Raw genomic sequence first — 25,141 nt, forward strand, 5'->3', positions numbered from 1 at the left:
GACATAGAAATTATTCCGTTTCTTTTGATACTGTTATCAAACAGTGGAGCACAATTCCAGAAGGAGGCCACAGTGACCTCTTTTTGGGTTATGACACAGTCACACCTTCACCTCAAGATTCTGTACATTGACAGATCAAGTTTGATAGTCCTAGGCATCAAAGTCTGAAAGATATGATCTGGATACCATTTGTATATATGTATAGCCATAAATTCTAAAATGAGGCTCAAGTGAACTATTTTTGGTTCATGACACACCTTCCCTTCAAAATGCACCAACTGACCAAGTTTGTTAGTCTAAGGATTACAGTGTGAAAGATACTGGACACGAACAAAAGCCAACAGACGGAGGGGATTGCCTATACCACAATACGGCCTGTCAAATGATGGGCATATCGAAATGGTCTTCTATATATTCTATGAAGAAGGATAAAAGACAATCAGGTTTTCATATACATAATGTACATGTAATCATCATTTTCAGTATTAATGCATAAATCTGTAAAATTTAATTGGAGTCCAACATTGAAATACTGAATTATTCTGAAGTAATGCTATTTTCACTGCTAAGATACTGTGCTTTCAAGTCACTGGGTTCTGAGAATTCTTTGGTCTTCTGTGGTACAATATTCTCTTCAACATTTTCAGAATTGGAAATTTCTTTACTATTCGTTGATACTTCTGTGCCCTGAGTTATGTCTGTTGTAACATCAGCATTCCTAAATTCTTGTATTTGTTCAAATTTGTCAGTTTCCTCATTTTCAAAAATGTCCATGACCTGGCCTGCATCATCATCATATTCACCTTCCAACACAAGTTCCCCATAGTAAGCAGTGATGGTTTTCAATTTATTGTTCAGCAAATTCTGTTCTATTTCCACTTTACCTCCTGGACCAGCCAATGAGGTTAGCTGCAATATATAAAGTACATACGAATTTAACATTTGAACTCAAATTTTATTTTTCATATTTTTGTGTTATGTGAGTAATAAGATTAGTGTTTTCAGCTTTAATATCTTTGTATCATGTAATTAATAAACTACTGCATACAGTTTTAACACTGACTGTAGTGAGCTTTTAAGATTGGGACAGATTTTTGACATATTTTTTAACATCACAAAAAATCTCCCATAATAATATTATTAATGATCGCCCATTTCTGTTTTGCATAATAACATCTCATAGACCTGAGATGATGAGCTTGCACTGATTACTCCAGTTCAGCCCAGTCTTATAGCTCCCTGTGCAATGGAAATGAGTAACCCTGTATAAATGATATATATCACAAAATGTGATACTGATCATATCTGGGACAAGATGACAGATGTGACGACACAGTCATTGTTTGACATCATCACACAAAAGAGGAAATGGTGGATCTAATATTGAAGAGATTGTTTTGTGCAACAGAAAATTATACAAACCTCTGTATTTCTACATTTAAAGCCTTAATATTAATATGCACAACTATCTACTATTCTTATTGTAACAAACTATTGTCTATAGTACCATCATCATTTTGAACTGTTGTCTACAGTGTCCTCAATGTTACAAAATACTATCTACACAGTATCCTCAATGTTACAAAATACTGTTTACAGTATCCTCAATGTTACAAAGTACTATCTACAGTATCCTCAATGTTATAAAGAGCTGTTTACAGTATCCTCAATGTTATAAAGAGCTGTTTACAGTATCCTCAATGTTACAAAATACTATCTACAGTATCCTCAATGTTACAAAATACTATCTACAGTATCCTCAATGTTACAAAGTACTATCTACAGTATCCTCAATGTTATAAAGAGCTGTTTACAGTATCCTCAATGTTATAAAGAGCTGTTTACAGTATCCTCAATGTTATAAAGAGCTGTTTACAGTATCCTCAATGTTATAAAGAGTTGTTTACAGTATCCTCAATGTTACAAAGTACTATCTACAGTATCCTCAATGTTATAAAGAGCTGTTTACAGTATCCTCAATGTTATAAAGAGCTGTTTACAGTATCCTCAATGTTATAAAGAGCTGTTTACAGTATCCTCAATGTTATAAAGAGCTGTTTACAGTATCCTCAATGTTACAAAATACTATCTACAGTATCCTCAATGTTACAAAATACTATCTACAGTATCCTCAATGTTACAAAATACTATCTACAGTATTCTCAATGTTATAAAGAGCTGTCTAAACTATTCTTGATGTTATAAAGAGTTGTTTACCGTATTCTCAATGTTATAAAGAGCTGTTTACAGTATCATCAGTGTTATAAAGAGTTGTTTACAGTATCCTCAATGTTATAAAGAGTTGTTTACAGTATCCTCAATGTTACAAAATACTATATATACAGTATCCTCAATGTTATAGAGTTGTCTACCATATCTTCAATGTTATAAATAGATATTAAACTTACCTGTTCAACATTTGCATTTCTCGGTACAAAGAATGCAATGTTGTTTGTGATATTCCTTGCTACTGAGAATATTTCTGATGTACGCAATTAAGGAAATATTCTGTACTCCCAGTATTTGTTGTTCAATAACAACTATTTCTCACTGATAAAAATAGTTTTAGCATGAAAAAGTGAAGATAACGAACAGTGATCAATCTCATAAATCCCATGAAGAATACAAAATCAAAAGTAGGGTAAATATAGACTCCTGGATATACCAGAGGTGGGATCAGGTGCCTAGGAGGGGTAAGCATCCCCTGTTGACTGATCACACTGCCATGGACCCTATATCTTGATCAAGTAAACAGAGTAATCTATGCCAAAATTTTATATGTAAAGAATAGCCTAATAATTTGTTCTGAAACACATCAGACAGATTCAACCTAATGACAGGTTGTATTTGTAAAATAAATCATTATAAAGACCAGATTAATTTCTCTCTCACACACACACATAAAACAATAGGGTGGTTAAAGCCCCCTTAGCTCACCTCCACAAATGATAACAAAAATTAAATCATCTAGCAAGAAACACTAAGTTGGAATCAAGTCTCTAATAATTGTGTGTGGGCAATGCTGTATAGCTTTCACTGCAAGTAGAGACTGGCATTTATCATTTAGCAAATGTACTGATCCTTGTCTTGACAAACTAATACCCGCATCCCTGTGGTGTATATATAATTTCATCATTCCCCTTAATCTTTACATTCCTAGATGAAGTTGTAATCAAGTTGGGTTAACATAGAGTACATGTATGTATTTACTTGGAATGGATCCCCAAGTCTACAAACAATAAACAAATTATTCACCTTGAAAATGTAGGTCACACTTAGCATCTAAATATAGCATGGAGGGAAGTTTGCTCCAGACTGAGCACATCATGGCTTGGGAATTAAATTGAGTCCAGAAAATTTCATTGCGACACCAATGTCTGTGGTATAGCATTAGATTGACCTTACTTTGTTGAGGTGAGCTGAAAACAATGAACAAAAACAAAAAAGGATATGACTTCAACTCGATCATTGTCTCCAGATCAAACACCTCTGCCCCCAAGTACTCGGGTCCACCCCAGGGAGGACTCAGAAACACCACATCTGCCTTGAGGGTTGGAGCCACATGGAAGTAGTCTCCAATGATGAACTCAATCCTGTCTTCCACACCGTACACCCGGGCATTGTGCTGGGCTAAAGCCACCCTTTCAGGGTCAATGTCAATGGCTATCACTGTAATCATGAAAAACTCTTATCTAAACATGTAATACTGTCAAATGTTATTCACAACTGCTACAGTGTCCTCACTTATCTAAACATGTAATACTGTCAAATGTTATTCACAACAGTGTCCTCACTTATCTAAACATGTAATACTGTCAAATGTTATTCACAACAGTGTCCTCACTTATCTAAACATGTAATACTGTCAAATGTTATTCACAACCGCTACAGTGTCCTCACTTATCTAAACATGTAATACTGTCAAATGTTATTCACAACAGTGTCCTCGTTTCTCCACACATCTTTTATCTTCTGATTTCATGAGATTCATTAGGTTAATATGTTTACTTAGATTTAATCATAATGACTTAAACGAAGTTGAGACTGTGGACACTGGTTATCGGCATACTTCCTAATTACTCGAGCCTAAATGTTTCTATTAATCGTTGATAAATTTCTTTGAAACAAAATCGCAGTTTTGCAATAGAACTCAATATTACAACAGAATGGCATGCAACCTCTTTCACAATATAACTCAATATTACTACAGAATGGTGTGCTACCTCTTTCACAAGTAAAAGCAAATTGTATAGCATTTCCTCCCACTCCACAGAAGCCATCGACAATGACATCACAACGGCATCTCTCTGCAAGGTGCTCTGCTATCTTCTCTGGAGTTACTGAAAACCAACCCTCTGTAATGGAAATGGTTTAGTCACCAAATTAAAACAAACTGATTCTTTCTCATGTGATCATCCCTGCATGGGAGATCATAAGGAAATAAAATTCAAAACATAATTGTATTCAATATAAGATATTAAGAATAATACCTCTATCCAGTTTAATTCCCTCATCAAATTTTGAGAACAGCCTGTAGCGCTGAGCCCAGTACTTCCTCAGATCATCACTATCGGCCACCTCGGGAGGCATTTTCACTTTCTTTGTATTCCTCTTCTTTTTCTTTCTTTTGTTGGTACTTGATTTTGACACCCCCACTACACCCGATACCTCTGTTACGTCATCCTTCTCTGTGAGTGAGGACATACTCTGATTTTGTTCCTTATCATCTCTACACTGAGACTCCAGATTATCTCCTCCTAATATTTCCTCTGAGGATGAGGAGGTGTCAGAACTATTACCGTCCAAAAGTTCCTTGGGAATAACAGAAAAGCCTTCCTCATTCTCCTCCTCCTCAACCAATGATTTACTTTCCTCCTCTGCTTTTTGTAGGAATCGTTTAGCCTTGTTAAGAGTTTTACTTTTTGTGACTGTTAATTTTTCACCCCTTTCATCGTACCAGATATGTTTGGGTTGCTTCCCCTTGTCGATTTTTTTGCTATTTCTGAATGCCCTTTTGTCTTTGTATGCTATCTTTCCAACTGTCATTCTGGGTGCTTTCACCGAGCTTTAAATTCAAAGATAAACATTTAAACTTGTAATATACATGTAGGTAACATCTGTTCTGACTTGGGGTTTAAGAAGACATACAATGAATGTCTAAGGATTTTAGCAGTGATTTTTTTCTACCCACTGGTACTGGTACCAGTACCCATTAAATTGGGGAAAATAGCGTCAAAATCGAACAAATTAAGAATTTTCTACCAAAGTAACGGCAAATGATTTTAAGTAAAAGAAAAGAAAAAAGAGAACAAAACAAGAAGTAGTGAATTGGGAATTTTTAGTCTCAAAAGTGGGAAAAATCAATGGTTTTTGGCTTTGGGAATGGTACCGTTTATTGGTACCAGTTATATAAGGAAAAAAATCGCTGTTTAGATGAGATAGTTATTGAATAATTGAAGAAATAATTATCTTGTTTTTTAGTAGATGGGTTACATACATGTACAACTGATATATAGTCTTGGATCCAATTCAAGAGATTGGCCTCCAAAATAGAGAAGAATGAAGGGTTTTTTTTGGAGATTTTTTATCAATGTTTACTATTTTACAGATGAAGCAATTATTATTAAAATATGATCATACTACATGTATCTAATATAATGATCTTCCATTTGAAACCTGTTCATGTTTATCGGTATATTTTCAAAACAGGTATTACTAGCCTAAAAGGTTCTGAAATCTATAAAAAAAATTCTTGTTCTGCATATCTAAGCTAAATTGTAATATTCAGCAGCAGTATGAAACAAGGTGTTCTTAAGGTAAAAAAAAAAAACCACCCACAAATGCCACTGAAAGTGCCTATACTGATAAAAGATTTTACATAGCATATATTTTGGACCTGTCTTGCATTTAGTTTTCTTACAGATGTGCAGTTGTTGACAAGATCTTGGAAACTTGTCAAATTTTGGCAGTTCTTGTCCTGCCCCTAAGGAGTCCTGAAATTTACGTCTCCCTTGTCCCAAAAATTGGAAGGGTAGTTATCATAAACAACTTAAAAAATATTCAGTTGTTAACACACATTTAATCACTATGACAATTTCAGTCCCACCCTGGTACCAAAACACCTACCCCTTGGTATCATGAAAATTACAATTTTGGTGAAGGACTACCTGCAGTGCTCCTTTTAAATATCCATTTAGTTTCAAATTCTTATCAATAGCATTGAAGATGTTATTTAAATGTTTTACATATAAACACTATATACCAAGTTTGGCCCTACCCTGGAATAAGAACCTCTACCCTGGGGATCATGAATTTACAATTTTGGTAGAGGCCTTCCTGTTCTACATGAGTATGCATTTAGTTTTTCTTCCAGATGTGCGGTTGTAGAGAATTTTTCATTTGAAAACTGACCAATTTTCGACAGTTTTTGCTCTGCCCCTAAGGCCCCAGGAGTGCAGGAGTCCTGAAATTTACAATTTATTTCCTCCCTGTACCAATGATGCTCATACCAAATTTGTAAAGAATTAGAATGATAGTTATCAAGAAGTTAAAAATGTTCAATTGTTAACAGATGACAGACACAGACCAATAGCAATAGTCATCTGAGTGACTCAGGTGACCTAAAAATCTGTGTTTAATTTTTGTATATTTGTGGGTATTAGTATCACCCTCAATGACCATCACCCTTGTACAACTGTGATATAATACAAACATTGTAAAAAAACAAGAGGTACTGTGAGCAATGCTCACTAAGAATACCCCCAATTACCCCAATCTCCCAAAGGGTGTTGTTAATAGGTATAAATTACCTCTTTCCTAAGTGTAGAAAAGAAAGGACATGACAAAACCTTAGATAGTCTCTTCTCTAGGAGTGCATTTGACCTTTTGACCCCAAAGTTGACAGGGAACATCTTCATCCCATGGGTAGTCCATATGTAAGATATGGTGACTGTAGGTGAAAAGGGTAACACTTTAGAGCCCGTAAACCATATTGCTACATCGATATCCAGTGTGCTTGACCTTTTGATCCCAAATTCGATAGGGAACATCTTCGTCCCATTGGTAGTCCATATGTATGATATGGTGACTGTAGGTGGAAAGGATAAGGCTTTAGAGCCCGGAAACCATTGCGTCTACAAACGGACAACCTGATTTCAGTATCCCCCACAGCAAAATATACTGGAGATGAATTGTAATAATAGTTTTTTATCATTTCATTAGCCAACCTCATAGTAATGGCAAATATGTGTTGCATCATTCATATCCCAAGACAGACGTACAATGCACAGAGAGAGAGAGGGGGAGAGAGATATCTAGGCATACTACATTACTAATTCACTAAAAACATGCATTACATTCAAAGCAATCATGTATCATATTAGGTCTATACACTGATCAGCTGATCCTTGATGCATACCTGATCTGGTCAATCAAAATAACATCAGGCTCGGTTTCCTTGAGAACTTCAAACTTTTTTAATTGTTTTAAATTTTGGTCTAAATGATTTTTACTCCTGGTGTGGGACATATTTTGATGATTGATTCCAGGAGTCTCCTGGCCAATCCAGGAGATATCAAATGTAGTATGATCTATTGGTCGGAGCATAAGGTAGTTTCCATAATGCTGAAGACATTTGTGCAAGAATTACCACAGACTCCAATCAATTGATCACCCCCATCTACACATAAAACTAGAGGTCCATGGGCCACATTGCTCACCTTAACCTTGCTCTGACCTTAGGGATCATGCTGTGAAACAAACTAGACTCTACGCTATATGTACATGAGAATACTATCATATTGATTTGACACATTGTACCCTTGTGGTCTTCAAGAGGAAAATTTTGAGAGAATATTGCCACACATTCCTTTAATAAAACACAAAACTTTAAAACCCTTTCATGGCCCCATCCTGGACCCTGGTTTTAATGAGTGAATATATCTATACTACATGATAATGCTTTCATAATTATTTGATAAATTGTAGACTTTTGCAAAGGTTCTTTGAGTATATACATGCATTCCCTTCATGTATATATCACTGCATATATGTAAAACTAAAACCTCGAGTTGTAGTCCCGCCCAGACCCCAGGGGTGATAACCTGAACACGTAAAGAACTTTAAACACAAACTGTGATCCTGCCCCATGGGTCGTGATTTGAACAAACATGAATTTTCGTTATACAGGGGGTTCTGCTTAATCCAATAGCCTGTTTGTCAGGAAAAAAGTTATCAGATTAGTCAAATATTTGATTATTTACCAAATGAGTAGTCTTTATATACCCCTTGCATCTCTATTGGAAGACTTTTTAAGGTATTTAGGGTTTCACGCAGCAATTCTTTGCATAAATATTACAGCAAACTACATCATCGGTAGTACAGTTGTATAAGGAAACTTTCATGCAAGTTTTGACTTTTCTAGTCCAGTGGTTCTTGAGAAAACGATTATCTAAATACTTTAACACTTCACAATTTCTCATCTTTCATAGGAAGGGAGCTTGACCCTTTATTTGAATCCCGTTTGTGCCAAGTTTAGCTAAAATTTTATGAGCAGTTTTGAAGAAAAAACGAATAGGTGACAATTCACGACAATGACTACAGATAAAGGTTGATAAGAAAAATTCATGATAAGCTCAAGTGTGTGAAATACACAGGTATTATTCATATATTTATCTCTAAATTTTGAAGCCTTTTATTAAGGTTTTTTGTGCTAAAATGACAAACTTACAAAACTTATCCAATTTATTTTCATAATTGAATGCTCTTTGTGTGGAATTTAATTACGTAACATTGCATTGATCAGGATATCCACACATTGTAATGGCTTTATCGTAAACTTGACAACACATGTAAACACAACATGGATATGGATATTTCATGGCTAGGCAAGTCTTGTCAAGTAATCACTAAGTACAGAAATCATGCCATACCTTTCAGTTTCATCTCCATTGTTTTCTGGTAAAGCAAACCCCATGAATTTTAATCCTTCCCTACCATCTTCTTCCAAAGGAATGGGGTCATCAAGTGCATGGCTGCAGAAGAAAAGACATCTGTACTCACTGCACACCTTTTGTTAACACCGTGTAACATTTTGATTGGTTGTCCCCTATTTGGGATTTCTATTGTTAACACCGTGTAACATTTTGATTGGTTGTCCCCTATTTGGGATATCTATTATTAACACCGTGTAACATTTTGATTGGTTCTCACCTACATGTATTTGGGATATCTATTATTAACACTGTGTAACATTTTGATTGGTTCTCACCTATTTGGGATATCTATTGTTAACACCGTGTAACATTTTGATTGGTTCTCACCTATTTGGGATATCTATTGTTAACAGTGTGTAACATTTTGATTGGTTCTCACCTATTTGGAATATCTATTGTTAACAGTGTGTAACATTTTGATTGGTTCTCACCTATTTGGGATATCTATTGTTAACAGTGTGTAACATTTTGATTGGTTCTCACCTATTTGGGATATCTATTGTTAACAGTGTGTAACATTTTGATTGGTTCTCACCTATTTGGGATATCTATTGTTAACAGTGTGTAACATTTTGATTGGTTCTCACCTATTTGGGATATCTATTGTTAACAGTGTGTAACATTTTGATTGGTTCTCACCTATTTGGAATATCTATTATTAACACTGTGTAACATTTTGATTGGTTCTCACCTATTTGGGATATCTATTGTTAACACTGTGTAACATTTTGATTGGTTCTCACCTATTTGGGATATCTATTATTAACACTGTGTAACATTTTGATTGGTTCTCACCTATTTGGAATATCTATTATTAACACTGTGTAACATTTTGATTGGTTCTCACCTATTTGGGATATCTATTGGAGTGTCATCTGGAGGATCATCTCCTCCACCTCCCATCTCACCAGACAGAGTCCTACTTCCAGACTGACCATAAGACACTCCACAGTGACCACTCAGATCTAAGAAAAATCCTTGTATAATTTAAAACAGCACTTAAAGAAAATAAATTCAAGTACAGTTTATTGTAGATGTAACTTACTTGATGAATTTTGTTGTCCTGACTGCTGTCTGTTGTCACTGCTTGCCTTCCTCTTCTTTCCTTCCCCTGATCCATCTTCCACCTCATCCTCCTCATTCATCTCCTCTGCATCGACAGACACTCCATCACCCACCTGCTTGTCCTCCGTAACATCATCAGGTGACCCAGTCTGAGCTATAACCTGGTCCTCCGTAACATCATCAGGTGACCCAGTCTGAGCTATAACCTGGTCCTCTGCTTGTGGTTCAATGACTTCCTTATTGTGAACACTAAGTTTGTTGAATTCAGTGAGAAATTGATTGTAGTAATACCAGTACAGCTCTGTATAATGTTCATTCCAGAGTTCCTGCCAAGCTACGTCATAATTCTCTTGGTCATCATTTTCATCCTGTGGCACCTCGGCATTCTTGTAATCTATCCCAGAATCCTCTTCATCTACAGGAGGTGACTCACTTTCATTTTGTTGAGAGGTTCCACTACAGTAGTTGTGCATCAAGTCCACTATCTCTCTCTGCTGATTAGAGATGTTTTCTGTGACTGATGCTGACTGATTCAGATAACTGCTCATTGTTTCTGATCTTTCTTTCATGACATTTTCAATGGCAGCATTGTAAGATTCCTGGTACCTGTTACAAGTCTGTGGTAATACATAAGATGGACTTCCTCCACTCACATCCTCGTCATTCTTTCCACAACATGCCACAATTCTGTCATCCATCTCCACACTACCTTTACCATCCACATCATCTTTTCTGCAAGAGGATGGTGGAGTAGACTCATTTTCCATCAACTCACTCTTCTCTTTTACTGCATCCTCCTGCCCCTCATCTTGGCTGCCCACCTCCACCTCAGCTATACATGGAACCCCTAGGTACATCCCTGAAGCAATTTGCTCTGGGTATTTATTCACCCATCCTTCCCATACTAAATATTCTCCGTATTGTTCCCAGTAGCTGTGCCAGGCAGGTTCAAATTCAAGCTCTCTACAGTATGTAATGTCCCCAATATCACCGTAGGAATTTGTGTAAATCTCTTTCTGCGAATTCTTTTTTCTTTTTTGGTGTTTTTTCCTTTTATGTCCATGCGACTTTCTGGTCTTTGACTTCTATAAAAAAGAACAGCCAAAAAATGTTTGTAAATATACACTGCAAGTAGCACAATTTTCGAGCAACTAATACTATTCTTCATGGATTGTATTTCAAATTTGAACCAAAACATTATGAATGTAGATAGCCTCTACCAAAATTCACTGTGTTTGTCAAGTCAAAGAAGGAAATGTGTTATTCAAAATACCTTTGAATGTGTATCTTTTGCAGCAAAAGCTGTTGGTAGTCCCATGGCTGACATCAGAGCAGCTTCTTCATCTAAATGCGCCTCCTCCACTCCATTGTCTATGTTATCAAGGTCTTCAGCCTCATTTTCTACGTTATCAAGGTCTTCAGCCTTATTTTCTATGTTATCAAGGTCTTCAGCCTTATTTTCATCATCATTTTCATCTTCTTGCCCAGATTCAATTGAGCTACTGCTTTCCTCTTCCTCACAATCCCCATCACTAGAATCTTCATAGAAATCCTTGTATCCTAATCTGCACAAATCTCTGTCACTACAAATGCAATTCCACATTTATTTTCAAAAAGTAAACAGTTTGATTAAGAATCCACATATCTTTATTTTTACATTCTTTCACTTTGTTTGCAGTTTGTGAAACACTGTCACACTCACATTCCATCATTTTAACTTGTCCCTTCATGTAACCCTTTTACCTCATTAAATTTAGCACTTTAAATACAACTGTAGCGGTCAGCCGGGTTCGATCGCCGGTGGCCAGTTAGCTCAGTTGGTAGAGCACCTGACTAGAGATTCAGGGGGCCCAGGTTCGAATCCCGGTCTGGTCCGTTGCATTTTCTCCCTTCCCGTTACATAACCATTCTGCACCTCAGACACCTCACCTGGACAGGTATATGGCGAGTGAATATTCATTTGGCCAGTTAACTAAAACTCACTGTACTTCAGTGTATGCAAATCAGTCGATTGTGGTTAGCCATTCAAACGAACATCTATCATTGAAACGACTTTTTGAAAACACTTTGTGAATATTTTGGTGCTCATAGCAGAAACTATCAACACCTACAGAATTTCACCAGCTGCTTATGGGGTACTTTTGAGGTAAGTTTTATTATGTATTGTATATGTAAATATTTTGTATTGAAATGTTCATTGTATTTTTCCTTCTAAAATCAGTATTATGATGATGCAGGTGTTATTGTATCTAAATGCTAGTGTGTTCACAAAAATATGTTTGATATACATATATTGTGTATGTATATTGCTGTTTACTAGTAATTGAGAGTGTTCGAGTAGTTATCTTGTTTCATAGTGTGTAATAAATGCTATTATTATCCTTCAGAATAATACAGTCAATTTCATTGGTCGAGGGCTGGTCACATGGAGGGAGACAATTCGTGATGTCTTCCTCACGCGCAGGGTGACAACTGTGTTGTCTCCCTCTAGAAGATAACTTTTAAAGTGAGCAACATAACCATAGGAAAATATGCGGGATCGTAAGTCATAAACTTCAGTCAACATTAATAGTCACAAATAACAATCGAGAAGAAATATATTTCCATTCTAATGCAATTTTGCATTTCACTTGATGATTACGTTTTTGTCTTGAACTACGTTACGAAATGTTTACGTTTGACATTATGTTTTTGCGTCATTCTACTGCGACGTCACAATTGAAAGCTTTCTCTCGTTTAACTTTCTCAAACCTCAATGTTTTGCTTTCGTTAACATATATATCTAATAAATGTATGACATTGAGTGTAAAATAAAATAATGTATGTAGCTGAGGGTAACATTTATTTCACCCCTCGAAAACTATTGAAAAGTTATCAGAATTTTCTGCAGAGAAAGTTATTACAAATTTGTTCACATTTTAAATTTTTTAAAAAAAAGGTATATGGTACAAGTCAATAAATGTGTGATAGTTTTTTTAACGTTCAGATTCTTCAGGATAATAAAACTATATAATGATGGACTGTTTAGCAGGGAGACATCACAAATTATCAGGTCTTAGTAGGGTTATCACCCGAGGGCGCCTGTGCGCCCGAGGGTGAAAACCCTACTAAGACCTGATAATTTGTGATATCTCCCTGCTAAACAGTCCATAATTGTATATTTGTGCAGTGTGTGATTCCTCGTAATAGAGGCAGTATTTGGTGATCAGCAGATTGTGATCATATTTCCTAATCTATACAGGTCCAGTACAAAGACTATTTCTACCTACGTAGGTACTTATAGCTACGTAGGTATTTAAACCTACTCCAGGTAGCTATTTTTACCTACTTTTTCCTTTATTTACATTTTGTGGCCTAACGGGGGAACGGCGCAATATGGTGTGTACCAAATTTCTTGATTCACTTACACTGACGATGAATACCACAAAAGTATTGGACAAAAAATGATTACTTTCTAACCTTTCAAATTTGCATGAATAATTGCACCCAGTTCCATTTTCTAGGAGCTTAGGATCAAAGTTACGTGATAAAAAGTCTAGAATGTCTTACAAATCTGTATTAATTCTAAAGTTTGCCAAGGTTTTGGGGCGATTTTTCATGCATTTCCTGTACATTCTCCACCTTCATAAAGTATTAAAAATTTAATTTACACTCCAAATTTTGCCGTGCACATGCACAACATGATACATAAAATGACTAATCTGTTTAAAAGATGCGCCTTAATTATTATTTATTTAAATTTTTTAAAACAGGTAAAAGTAGGTAGAAGTACAGGTGACTCTTGATGGCTCGAACTTCGATCTCTCGAAGTTCTCGGTCTCTCAAAGTGAAATCATGGACCCGATTTTTTTCTCTATATAACAAAGCAAATTCACTATCGATCTCTCGAACGTTCGATCTCTCGAAGTGAAGTTGGGTCCCGTAAAACACATTTCTAATCATTGTTTTCACTCTCGTTCTCTCGAAGTGGTGGTAGCGTATACCCACCGTTACCCAAGCGTGTAATAATTTCCGCTTGGACCTTACCTGGATTTTGTTGAATGCCGGAGGGGTAATTAGGTGTTTACATAGTTGAAACATCGCCTGTGCTTCTTTGTGGAAGTGACACACTTGAGTATATAATTGACTAATTGGTCAGTTTACTCCTCGCACTGGGGTTTTGTGTCGTGATGATTAAAATTATGTATAATCCAACTATGAATAAAATCTATAATTTGTTTTGACATGACAACGAAAAAGTAAGTTTTATACATAATTTAGAGATCTACAGACTGTTAAATTTCTCAAGTTTGTTCTTTGTGTAAAGTTACTCTAATACATCGCTTTACTCATTCGTTAAAATGTTTGCTTTGGGAAAAGCGACATACATGTAACATTGTGCGATAGTAAAGCGTCATCGGAATTTGGTTGTGTATGCCTATCTGAGCATGATTAAAGAACAAATAAATACATAAAATTTGAAATGTTTTTATTAATGCAAAATAAGTTTTTTTTTAATTTTGATATCAAATTAACTACCTGACGAATATGAAGGAAAACATGTCAAAAAAATATCATATGATCTTGAGGTAAACATTTCCGGTTATTGTCAAATCTGAACCATACCGTCAGATCTTCAATTTCCGAATTTCGATCTCGAGAACTCTCGATTTCTCTAAGTTTTATCAAGGTCCCTTGAACTTCGAGTTATCGAGAGTCACCTGTAGTTACTTTAAGTAGGTTTAAATGCCTAGGTAGCTCTCAATAGCTAAATAAGTAGAAATAGCCTTTGGACTGGACCCGATATAAGTCGTACTGTGTTCCTTGTATTTGTGGCCATGTATTTTGTTTGTCTTTATTCATGATTACAGAATTTTAAACATGTGTTTCCTATTAGGCTCTTAATATCAGTCATGTAGACGCGGGTGTGGTTGGGAGCAAAGGCCTGTTGGACATCGCTGTGCCAGGAACCCTTTGTTTTGGAGTACCTACACAGGTACTACTCAAGACCTAATGTTATTAAATTTCATGAAATTATGTCAACCAGTAAAATTAAAACACTTAAACTCTGTATGTTTATCTCAAAAATCTATCAGTTGGTCTGTCCTCCTTAACATATTTTGTAAATATTTTCACTACATGTATATTGTATATTTGTTCATACTATGACCTCATTCTTACTCAAATGTATGTTTATTTAATGAACCTTATGTACCATGTATAATGTGGTTTGAGTGAATAAATGAACTTGAACTTAGACCTATTCTAAACACAGTTGTGAGAGGGATCCAGAGATTTAAACCAGTGATAACAGTGACTGTCATTTATATATATTTTGTATTGAAATGAAATAAGTATATTTCTATATTTGTACTTAGTAAATTGATTGAATTTTAATCAATCTTTATTTATTCATTTCAAGTAACACCTGATAGTAGTCTGATAGTAGTGAAGGGTGTTCATACTCGGCTATCAGTGACAAACATGTTCATACTAATGCCATACTCAGCTATCAGGGACAAACATTATGTTCATACTAATGTCATACTCGGCTATCAGTGACAAACATTATGTTTATACTAATGTCATACTCGGCTATCAGTGACTAACATGTTTATACTAATGTCATACTCAGCTATCAGTGACTAACATGTTTATACTAATGCCATACTCAGCTATCAGTGACTAACATGTTTATACTAATGCCATACTCAGCTATCAGTGACAAACATGTTTATACTAATGTCATACTCAGCTATCAGTGACAAACATGTTTATACTAATGTCATACTCAGCTATCAGTGACAAACATGTTTATACTAATGTCATACTCAGCTATCAGTGACTAACATGTTTATACTAATGTCATACTCAGCTATCAGTGACTAACATGTTTATACTAATGTCATACTCGGCTATCAGTGACTAACATTATGTTTATACTAAGGCGATACTCGGCTATCAGTGACTAACATTATGTTTATACTAATGCCATACTCGGCTATCAGTGACAAACATGTTTATACTAATGCCATACTCAGCTATCAGTGACTAACATGTTTATACTAATGTCATACTCAGCTATCAGTGACAAACATGTTTATACTAATGTCATACTCAGCTATCAGTGACTAACATGTTTATACTAATGTCATACTCAGCTATCAGTGACTAACATGTTTATACTAATGTCATACTCAGCTATCAGTGACTAACATGTTTATACTAATGTCATACTCGGCTATCAGTGACTAACATTATGTTTATACTAAGGCGATACTCGGCTATCAGTGACTAACATTATGTTTATACTAATGCCATACTCGGCTATCAGTGACAAACATGTTTATACTAATGCCATACTCAGCTATCAGTGACTAACATGTTTATACTAATGTCATACTCAGCTATCAGTGACTAACATGTTTATACTAATGTCATACTCAGCTATCAGTGACTAACATGTTTATACTAATGTCATACTCGGCTATCAGTGACTAACATGTTTATACTAATGTCATACTCGGCTATCAGTGACTAACATTATGTTTATACTAATGCCATACTCGGCTATCAGTGACAAACATGTTTATACTAATGTCATACTCGGCTATCAGTGACTAACATGTTTATACTAATGTCATACTCGGCTATCAGTGACTAACATGTTTATACTAATGTCATACTCGGCTATCAGTGACAAACATGTTTATACTAATGTCATACTCGGCTATCAGTGACTAACATGTTTATACTAATGTCATACTCAGCTATCAGGGACAAACATTATGTTCATACTAATGTCATACTCAGCTATCAGTGACTAACATGTTTATACTAATGTCATACTCGGCTATCAGTGACAAACATGTTTATACTAAGGCGATACTCGGATATCAGTGACAAACACTATGAGTGGCAACAAAGAAACAAATGAAAGGTCTTGTCATAAGGAATCTATATGCAAAATATGAAAGATGGTTCAGGGGATATTGCTTAAGCTTAAACAGTGTCTAATTACCTGACAAAAGTTCTTGTACAGTGTGTGTAATTTACCTGACAGAAGTTCATGTACAGTGTGTAATTACCTGATAGAAGCTCTTGTACAGTGTGTAATTACCTGATAGAAGCTCTTGTACAGTGTGTAATTACCTGATAAAAGCTCTTGTACAGTGTGTAATTACCTGATAGAAGCTCTTGTACAGTGACATTTCACTACTCCACAATCAGTATCCTGCAGGTAAATTTCAAGGTCTGCAACATGACTCCAGTTGTAACACATCTGAACAGAAATAAAATAAATTTTCATTTTGATCTTTTATATTTTTACAAATTATCATTGAAGCCTGCAAAATGTATCACATTTTCATAACTTAAACTGTAGAGTATCGTAACTTTTCTGAATTTATCTTAAGGAAAACAAATTTAATAGTTTGATAACTATTTCATTATATATCAAAATGACTATATTATATGTATAAGGTTTGGGATTAATAAGGACCTCTAAAATGACTATAAAAATTTAGAAAGAAAATTTATATCCTTTTTGTGAAGAGTACACATACAATGTTCCTATATATTTATTTCATGAAACTGACGGCACTCCTGCAATGCAATATCATCAATAATAGACTTTTCCCATATTTTTAAATCTTGAATAAAAGTGTGTACATTTTCATATCACTTTCCTTTCCAAAATTTAGACTGACTCCACAAAAAAGATTCATACTGTACATGTATTTTTCAAAGATGTCATTAGTGATAGATTATTTGACAGAGCTCCAGATAATGTTTTACCACAAAGAGTATTTACCCCCTGATTTTTATATCAATGAGTATTTTGCTTTTCAGAAAAAGTCAAAAGAGTATTTTGTTAATTTACTGATTATCTTTGCTGTTTTGCCACTAATACAGAATTGGATCGTAATCATGTGACTGAGTGTCTGACATATTAAATTTCAATACCTCAATGATAAATTTAAAAATCCCAATGACAATGAAGAGTTTTAATAAAAAGAAGAACTCGTAAGTTATTTGAACTTGTTTCTGATCCTTTTGTATATCATGTATGTACAATAAAATATGTTCAAATCAATAAAAAGAATATAAAGGATTTTCCCCCGTAAATATACAAATATCAAATAAATGCGTGACTCCCATTCTCGTAAATGCTTTTAAGGTATTCAATGTATAATGACCATATTTCATATCTAATAAATGGATAGTTGAATTTTTGTAATCATCGTATCATTTTGAAGGGTTCATCAAATAAAACTAATCCACCATAGGAATTTTCAAAATTTTGTTTACTGCTTGATTTATTTCACTTAGAATTTAACATTGAAGTATATGGGAAAAGCATGTTTTATTACAATATTTTAAAAAGAAATTATATTTTCATACAAATCTCTTGGTAGAAAGTTACACACACTTTCTCCTAATGAAAATATGAAATAAAATTAATCATTGACCACACACATTTTTAGAAAATTAGATTTTTCTTATTTTTACAAAGGGCAGACAACTCTTCCAAAAAGTCTTAAGTGCAAAAAGGTCAGCTTCTAATCATTCACCGGTCATGTGAATTTCATCTGCTTCACTTTCATCATTATTTAACAATAAACATTTATGTTGATCCAAATCCTTCAAAATTGTTCATTATCCTTTCATTATACATGGAATACCTTAAATACTTCTTGAGACAATGCTGCTGGAGCGGCCTTTCAGTAAAAACTTTCAAGTCAAAGTTTAACAGATGAAGTATTGTTTATCCGATGATATTTTCTGTGCTATGTTTTAGCAGCAATCATATCATTCGTCCATGATTGATAATACAAGGGTTTTTTTTCTGTGCTTTCAACCACACACTACCTCTTTAAGAAAAAAGTATAACAAGTAGGCTTATATAGTTGTCATCGAAACGTATTTCATAGCGCTATTTCATGTATGATCAAATCCTGGGCTAACTTCAATTTATATGAATAGATATAATTCGTATTTATATCATACTACATGTATCACATGTACGCATTACTTTGGGGGTGTACAGCGTATTTAAATTTGCTAATGTTTAATTGTATGCATGATTTTCAACTTAAATGCGTATTTGATCAAATTTAACGAGTATTTACGCTCTGATTTGAGTTCAAGAAGTCACTGAAGGGTTCTTACAGCTTAGCATATTATTTTTTCAAACACTTCAAATACACATAAAGCCATATTCCAAGCACTTTTAGAAAATGCAATCATGTAAATAAGAAAAAAATGACACAATACATTAATTGATTTTCCAATTCTTTCCTCTTGTTTCAAGATCAATGGTTGCTTGGCTAGATTCAGTCTGATTGCCTTCCATTTTCAGATACAATATAGGACGAAACATTTATTTTCAATATGATACATTTAATAGAAGAACATAAAATGACTTTGAAAAAAAGATTTAATGCAAAAGATTCACAATTTCAAAAGTAAAATGCTTCCAAAATGCCAAACAGTAAGACACTGATGTGTTTAATAGTTTAAACTGTTTTAAGTTCATTATTGTTTGTAGCTGCAGAACTGTAGCTCTCTGAAAAAATATTGTGACAGATCAGATTAGATTTAGATATTAGATCTACTCACTTATTCCCATGGCAATATATGAAAAGATCAAACACTTTCATTCTTATTCATTCAACTAACAAATACTGGAAATGTGTTAGGTAATCAGAAATGGGAAGTTTATAGTCTTCCATTGGGAAAGGTAACATTTATTGGTAACACATACAATATCAAAATTTAGTCCCACACAAATTCATTGAATTGAATTTGCAGCAAAATGACTGCAGACTGAATTCATATTTATCCTAGTCTAAACAATGACAGTCATATAAACAGAACACAGGGGCGTCCTAGAACATCTGCTTTTAAAAGTTCTGTGGTGCATTTATTCTACTGTCCTGAAAATCTCATCCTCTCTCATCCTTAAAACAGGGTCATGAACAAGCATTCCTATGCAGTGCATATACTGCGAATAATATATACATGTTTGTGTCACTTCATGACTTGTGTTTTTTATATTCTCAGGAACAGAAAATCCAACTTTGTCATAGCTTTGCATCAAGTTCAACCGTTGTACAGGTTGGGATCACTCCCCTATAGCGAGATCCTCTCACTAAAACGCAATTGTTTTTCTTTAGCAAGAAAGCAAAAATTATCATAAGCAGGTGTTCTGATTGAAAATAATGGCAAATTCTGTGGCAATGCTGAATAAGTGCGACACACACTCAATATGACATGAATTGTCTCTATAAATTTGGCAATAGTCAAGAAATTTCATATCAACGTTGCTGCATAAGAAAGAAGGAGGCTGAAGGCCAATGCACATCGTGACACATTTGTTTTGATTTATATATTTGCAGAAGTATAAGACATTTTAGCAATTGTTCTTCTTTTCACCTGAAACACAAAGAGATGTATTCCATGGGTGTTTTTCTTGGTTGTATGATATATTTACTCTCGCTAAAGAGAGGTAATCGCATTTTCGCGAGAATGTCTCGTTGTAGGGGAAGTGTTCCCTACCTGAACCTGTTGTATACACTTAATTAAATATATAATAGATCATCTAGTAGATGAGTTTGTTTTGCTTTTTACAGATATAGAGCGGACACAAATAGATCAATGCGAAATGAATCTAAACAAGTATAAATATACTACCATGAATTGTGTGATCAACGAGAGACACGTCCACAAACTAAGAGAGCAAAAACAAAAAACGTGTTCACAGCGTTTCTGTAACAGAAAATGAAAGTAACGCTCACTCTCTACCTCCAATGATTAAAGAGTTACAGTCCATATAGAACTGATAGAGTTACCGCCCCTGATCTATGAAATCTTGTCTATCCGTCGGTCAGCAGGGCCGTAGGAAGCAATTTCACTCGGGGGGGGGGGGGGGGGGGGGGGGCACCACACCAAAGTAAAGTGATATCGACAAAACCATTAGTAAAAAGATAACTGCATAAATATGTGCAAGCATTGAGGTGTACGTCATGTACATAAATCTAATTATGTAGATCTACATAGAATCTAATTAGTTTCCCAGAAAACCCCTCAACTTTAATTTTAAGTTTTGTTTGTTTTGTTTTGTTGGGGGTTTTTTTGGAGGGGGGGTTAAGGATTTTTTTTAAATCTTTTTTTTTTTTTTTTTATCTTTATCATTTTGTTATCAATCATTTCTAAGTCATAAGGTATTTAGTACTCGGTAAACTTTCCAAAAATCGCCAGTCTGTGTTCACTTTCACTTACGAACTCCTCAACTATTTTTTCTAGATTCAGTTCATCAGTCTCATTTTTATGAACATGCAATAAAAGCATATTGTTTATTCGTATTTGGCTCATTGTTGATCTCAGTGATGTTTTCAATCTTTTCAAGGCGCTGAATGAGCGCTCACTGGTAGCGTTAGTTGCAGGAAGTACCAACATTAGTTTGAGAATTTTGAGGATCTCGGCAAACAGACTTTTTTCATTTGAATGTCTGAAAAATTCAACCACACTTGGTATATCTGGCGTAAAGTCCTTTGGCAAAACAGTCTTTAACATTATAAGCTGGCAGTGAAGATCCTTTGGCTTCAAATCTGTATCATATAGGGTCGTGACAAAATTGAATTCTTCTTCGAACGTTTGACCTGTGCAAGCCTTAATTACGAGGTTTTCAAGATTAACATAAGCTTTGTAACCTGGATGGTCAAATCTAGATTTTATGCCAGCTAAAAGCAGATCTAATGCCTCGTAGAAATTTTTCCTATACATATCTGCACACGATGAAAAGGTATGTGCTGCTGGCCCATCATCAAGTTTACGAGGAATTTTGCGTTTTCTAGGAAGAACAGGATCATCGATGTTCATCTGTTTTGCTTTTTCAACAACTTCCTCGTAAAACTGAGTGAAGATTGTCTCATCTCGGAGACTTTGCAAAGCACTCATTGTCGTTGATGCCATTTTTTGACCATCACTCGCCGAGAGCTTTGGAGCCTACAGAGCCCTTGTCAAATTATCACTATAACGTAAAAGTTTTTCACTCAGTAAACACCCAAAGAAAAAATCAAACCTGCACATATAAGCAGCCACTCCCCTAATTCTGTTTTTCATTTCTACCTCACGCACGTATTGGAGGCTTTCATCCCAAACATTTCTTAGAATTTCATAGTTTGACAAAATGCTCAAAAATGTATCGGCTTTTATTGTCCATCTTGTGGGACACAAAACCCTTATTCCCGCTGACGTTTTCTCTAGATTTTGGGCATTTTTTAATGTATTGAAAATCATCTCCCTTCTTGGAGATTCTTTAATGAACTTTGTTATATCCTTTGCAATGTCCAGGGTGTCTCTAAGCAACTTACATCCCTTAATAGAATCACTGCAAGCTAGGTTAAGAGCATGACCATAACAGTGTATGTAAAGGGCTCTGGGTTCAAGTGCATGAATTTGTGTTGCAACACCTGTCTTTGAACCAGCCATAGAAGCAGCCATGTCATAACACTGGCCTCGTACTTTGTTGATAGGCAGATCGAACCTCAAAAGGGCATCTTTAATTGCTAGGGTTATTGAATTAGCCCCAATGTCAGAAAGACAGTACATCCCTAATAAATCTTCATGAGCGGTAAAATTTTGATCAACCCATCGAATGCATAAAACAAGTTGCTCTTTGTTGGAAATATCTCGTGTTTCGTCTGCCATTATTGAAAAGAATTCAGACGATTTGATGAAAGCAACAATTTGTCGCAAAACCTGCAACCCCATCACCTGCAAAATTTCATTTTGTATATCTGGAGCAACATACTTATTTGTCTTGCGTTGTAGCAATTCCTGAAGCTGGGGATCGCGTTTAGCCTCTAGCATGAGAAGTTGATTAAAGTTCGAGTTTTTCTCGTCTTTGTCACCCCGAAGAGCAATTCCTTGTCGAGCAAGAAACTTCAAAATGTTTGTGATTTTAAGCAAATTCTCTCTGTTAGACATCTTCTCGACTTCGTGCGTCTTTGAAAGACATTCTCCAACATCTTTAACCTCCTCCTTTATCGTAAACTCCCTTTCCATTGGCTCTTTATGGCAATCACTTTTCTCGTGTGCGGCGAATTTTGTGGTTGCCTTTTTCCAGTTTTTAAAACCACTTGATATGAAAGGTTTTTCTTTCTTGTGACAACTGAGAGTCTTCTTCTGAAATGAAGGAAAACAGAATACAACATCTTTGATTTCTACATAATGTAACCAAGACCACCGATCAAACCAGGAGGCATTGAAAGATCTCATCTTTTTACCAAACTTTTTTGCTGGAAAGAAAATATTCCGTGGCTGATTTGGGGTACTACCAATCTCTAATGTATGTCATTTTTCATGTACAACCTGGGCCTTTTGAACTGGTATTTCTGAGATATCATCTTCTGAAGAAGAAGAAGAAGAAGAAGAAGAATCAATAAAGGAAGCAACCTTAACATGTTTGTCTGTTTCTTTGTTTGCAGTTTCCCCCAATTTACCTGTTTCAATAGACTCCTCATTTGTGTTAGATTCCAAGAGTGGGGTAGGACTATCTTGTGATAGTTTTGGTTCAAATGAGCGATGAGGTTCAGAATCCTCAAAGGATAACCTCAAACGCTTTGAAAGAGGTTCCTCATGCTTGTGAATACAGGCAACAAAATGATTAGGCGTCCAACCATCTATTTTTGTAGCAATTGTTTGAGTCCACATGATGTGGATAGCATCCTGATATTCTTTAGCATCAGCACGGTCAAGAGGAACAATAAGCTGATTATGATCTTGTCTGTTTACACCAGGGTTTTGAACCTCGGGGAAAATCGACATGATTGGTTTCTGCAAAACGTTAGAAGCTACGAACATATGTAAAAGGCTTGAATAGTAACCGTTCTGGGTTGTTTTTATTGTTTCCTTTTGTAACGAAGCAATCAAATCACCAGTAATTAAACACTCTTCTGACAGGGAACTATCAAAGACATATTGAAGTGAACTTTTGTTTGTGGACATGGTCACAAAAGTGTTTTCATTCGTGTAGCGCTTCAGGTTTGAAACAAGTTCAAACACAATTCGTACCCTCGTTTCCTTAAAATTGTCCTCATGTCCAAACACGAAAAAAGAGAGAGTTCTGAATAAACAATTCCCATCACCATATATCTGAATCGGGATAAGCTCAGAAGGAGCATCATTTGGATAAAGCTCTGAGGAAACAGCATCTTTTCGAATATTCGAAGTTGGGATATTAGGTATGCTTGTTGGAAGAGGATATTTCTTTAAAATTTGCCCTTTGAGTCTTACAAGAAAACTTAGTGCTCCCCATCCCTTTTTTCCTGCATTCCTTGCTTCTTCGTGCACTTTTTCGAAAAATGCCTTTCTTTCGTCCGTCTGGGCATACATTGTGAAATATAATCAAAGTTAAAACTGTGCGGAAGGTTGATCTTACACTGATACAATAGCGTCTACTCTTGGACTAAGAGTGAAACAGCTCTTGACAGCCTGAGTCTTTACAAGCTTTGAAAAAGTTGTTACACGTCATGACCTACGTCACATTGGGGGTGTTACGTCACTGATAAATAGTACTTCACACATTGTCGGGTTTACCTTTACCATAAAAACTGTGATGATAAAAAAGTCAACAATTCATCATATTAGCTTTACAAAAAGATTTTAAATATATATACAAACGTTGAACTGGTATTAGGGCAGTTGGGCATAGACATTTTTGTATCAAGACGAAGTTTCTATGAACAAGCTAATGAATTATTAGACCTTGAAAGTTAGTCAAGGTCACACATATTAGATACGTTTGATCAGTTGTCCCTTGCGAGATTTTTTCACTCGTATGAGTCGTCAACAAATACCGGTAAAGGACTTTAAACGACTCTAGTGCCGGGCACTTGGCAAAGGAACAGTCACTACATATCATAGGTTTGACGCCAGATGCGGAGCTGGGAACGAGAACCGAACCATTACCTCATGATTACGACCTCGACCTTTTGGATGATGCCCTTAGAAATTTTAAGGCATTAAGTGCTTTTCATAATATTTTTTTTTAATCTAAGATAAAGGACAGTCACACTGACTGACTCTGAGTCTCATTG

At 35.3% G+C, this 25,141-nt stretch overlaps 1 protein-coding gene and 1 long non-coding RNA gene across 3 annotated transcripts; one reads left to right on the forward strand and one right to left on the reverse strand.

The window, feature by feature from the left end:
* Positions 1-396: 396 nt before the first annotated feature.
* On the reverse strand, positions 397-20,863 carry LOC125670189 (trimethylguanosine synthase-like). Of its 2 annotated transcripts, XM_048905215.2 has the most exons (11): positions 20,733-20,863; positions 17,222-17,319; positions 11,332-11,641; positions 10,039-11,143; positions 9,841-9,958; positions 8,931-9,032; positions 4,491-5,065; positions 4,224-4,355; positions 3,451-3,669; positions 2,409-2,485; positions 397-909 (listed from the first exon to the last, which is right to left on the reverse strand). In XM_048905215.2, the coding sequence occupies exons 1-11, from the start codon at positions 20,733-20,735 to the stop codon at positions 538-540; spliced, it is 3,111 nt and encodes a 1,036-aa protein (XP_048761172.2). In that variant the 5' UTR covers positions 20,736-20,863; the 3' UTR covers positions 397-537. The 2 variants fall into 2 exon arrangements, with proteins under 2 accessions (XP_048761172.2, XP_056018070.1); XM_056162095.1 differs by lacking the exons at positions 17,222-17,319; positions 20,733-20,863 and adding an exon at positions 11,802-11,949.
* Positions 12,073-15,368, forward strand: LOC130054016 (uncharacterized). The gene is made up of 3 exons (XR_008802269.1): positions 12,073-12,204; positions 12,446-12,599; positions 14,935-15,368. It is a non-coding gene; the product is annotated as an uncharacterized LOC130054016 (long non-coding RNA).
* Positions 20,864-25,141: the final 4,278 nt, after the last annotated feature.

Source organism: Ostrea edulis, chromosome 4 (assembly GCF_947568905.1).
Source record: "Ostrea edulis chromosome 4, xbOstEdul1.1, whole genome shotgun sequence".
Lineage (NCBI taxonomy): Eukaryota > Metazoa > Mollusca > Bivalvia > Ostreida > Ostreidae > Ostrea > Ostrea edulis.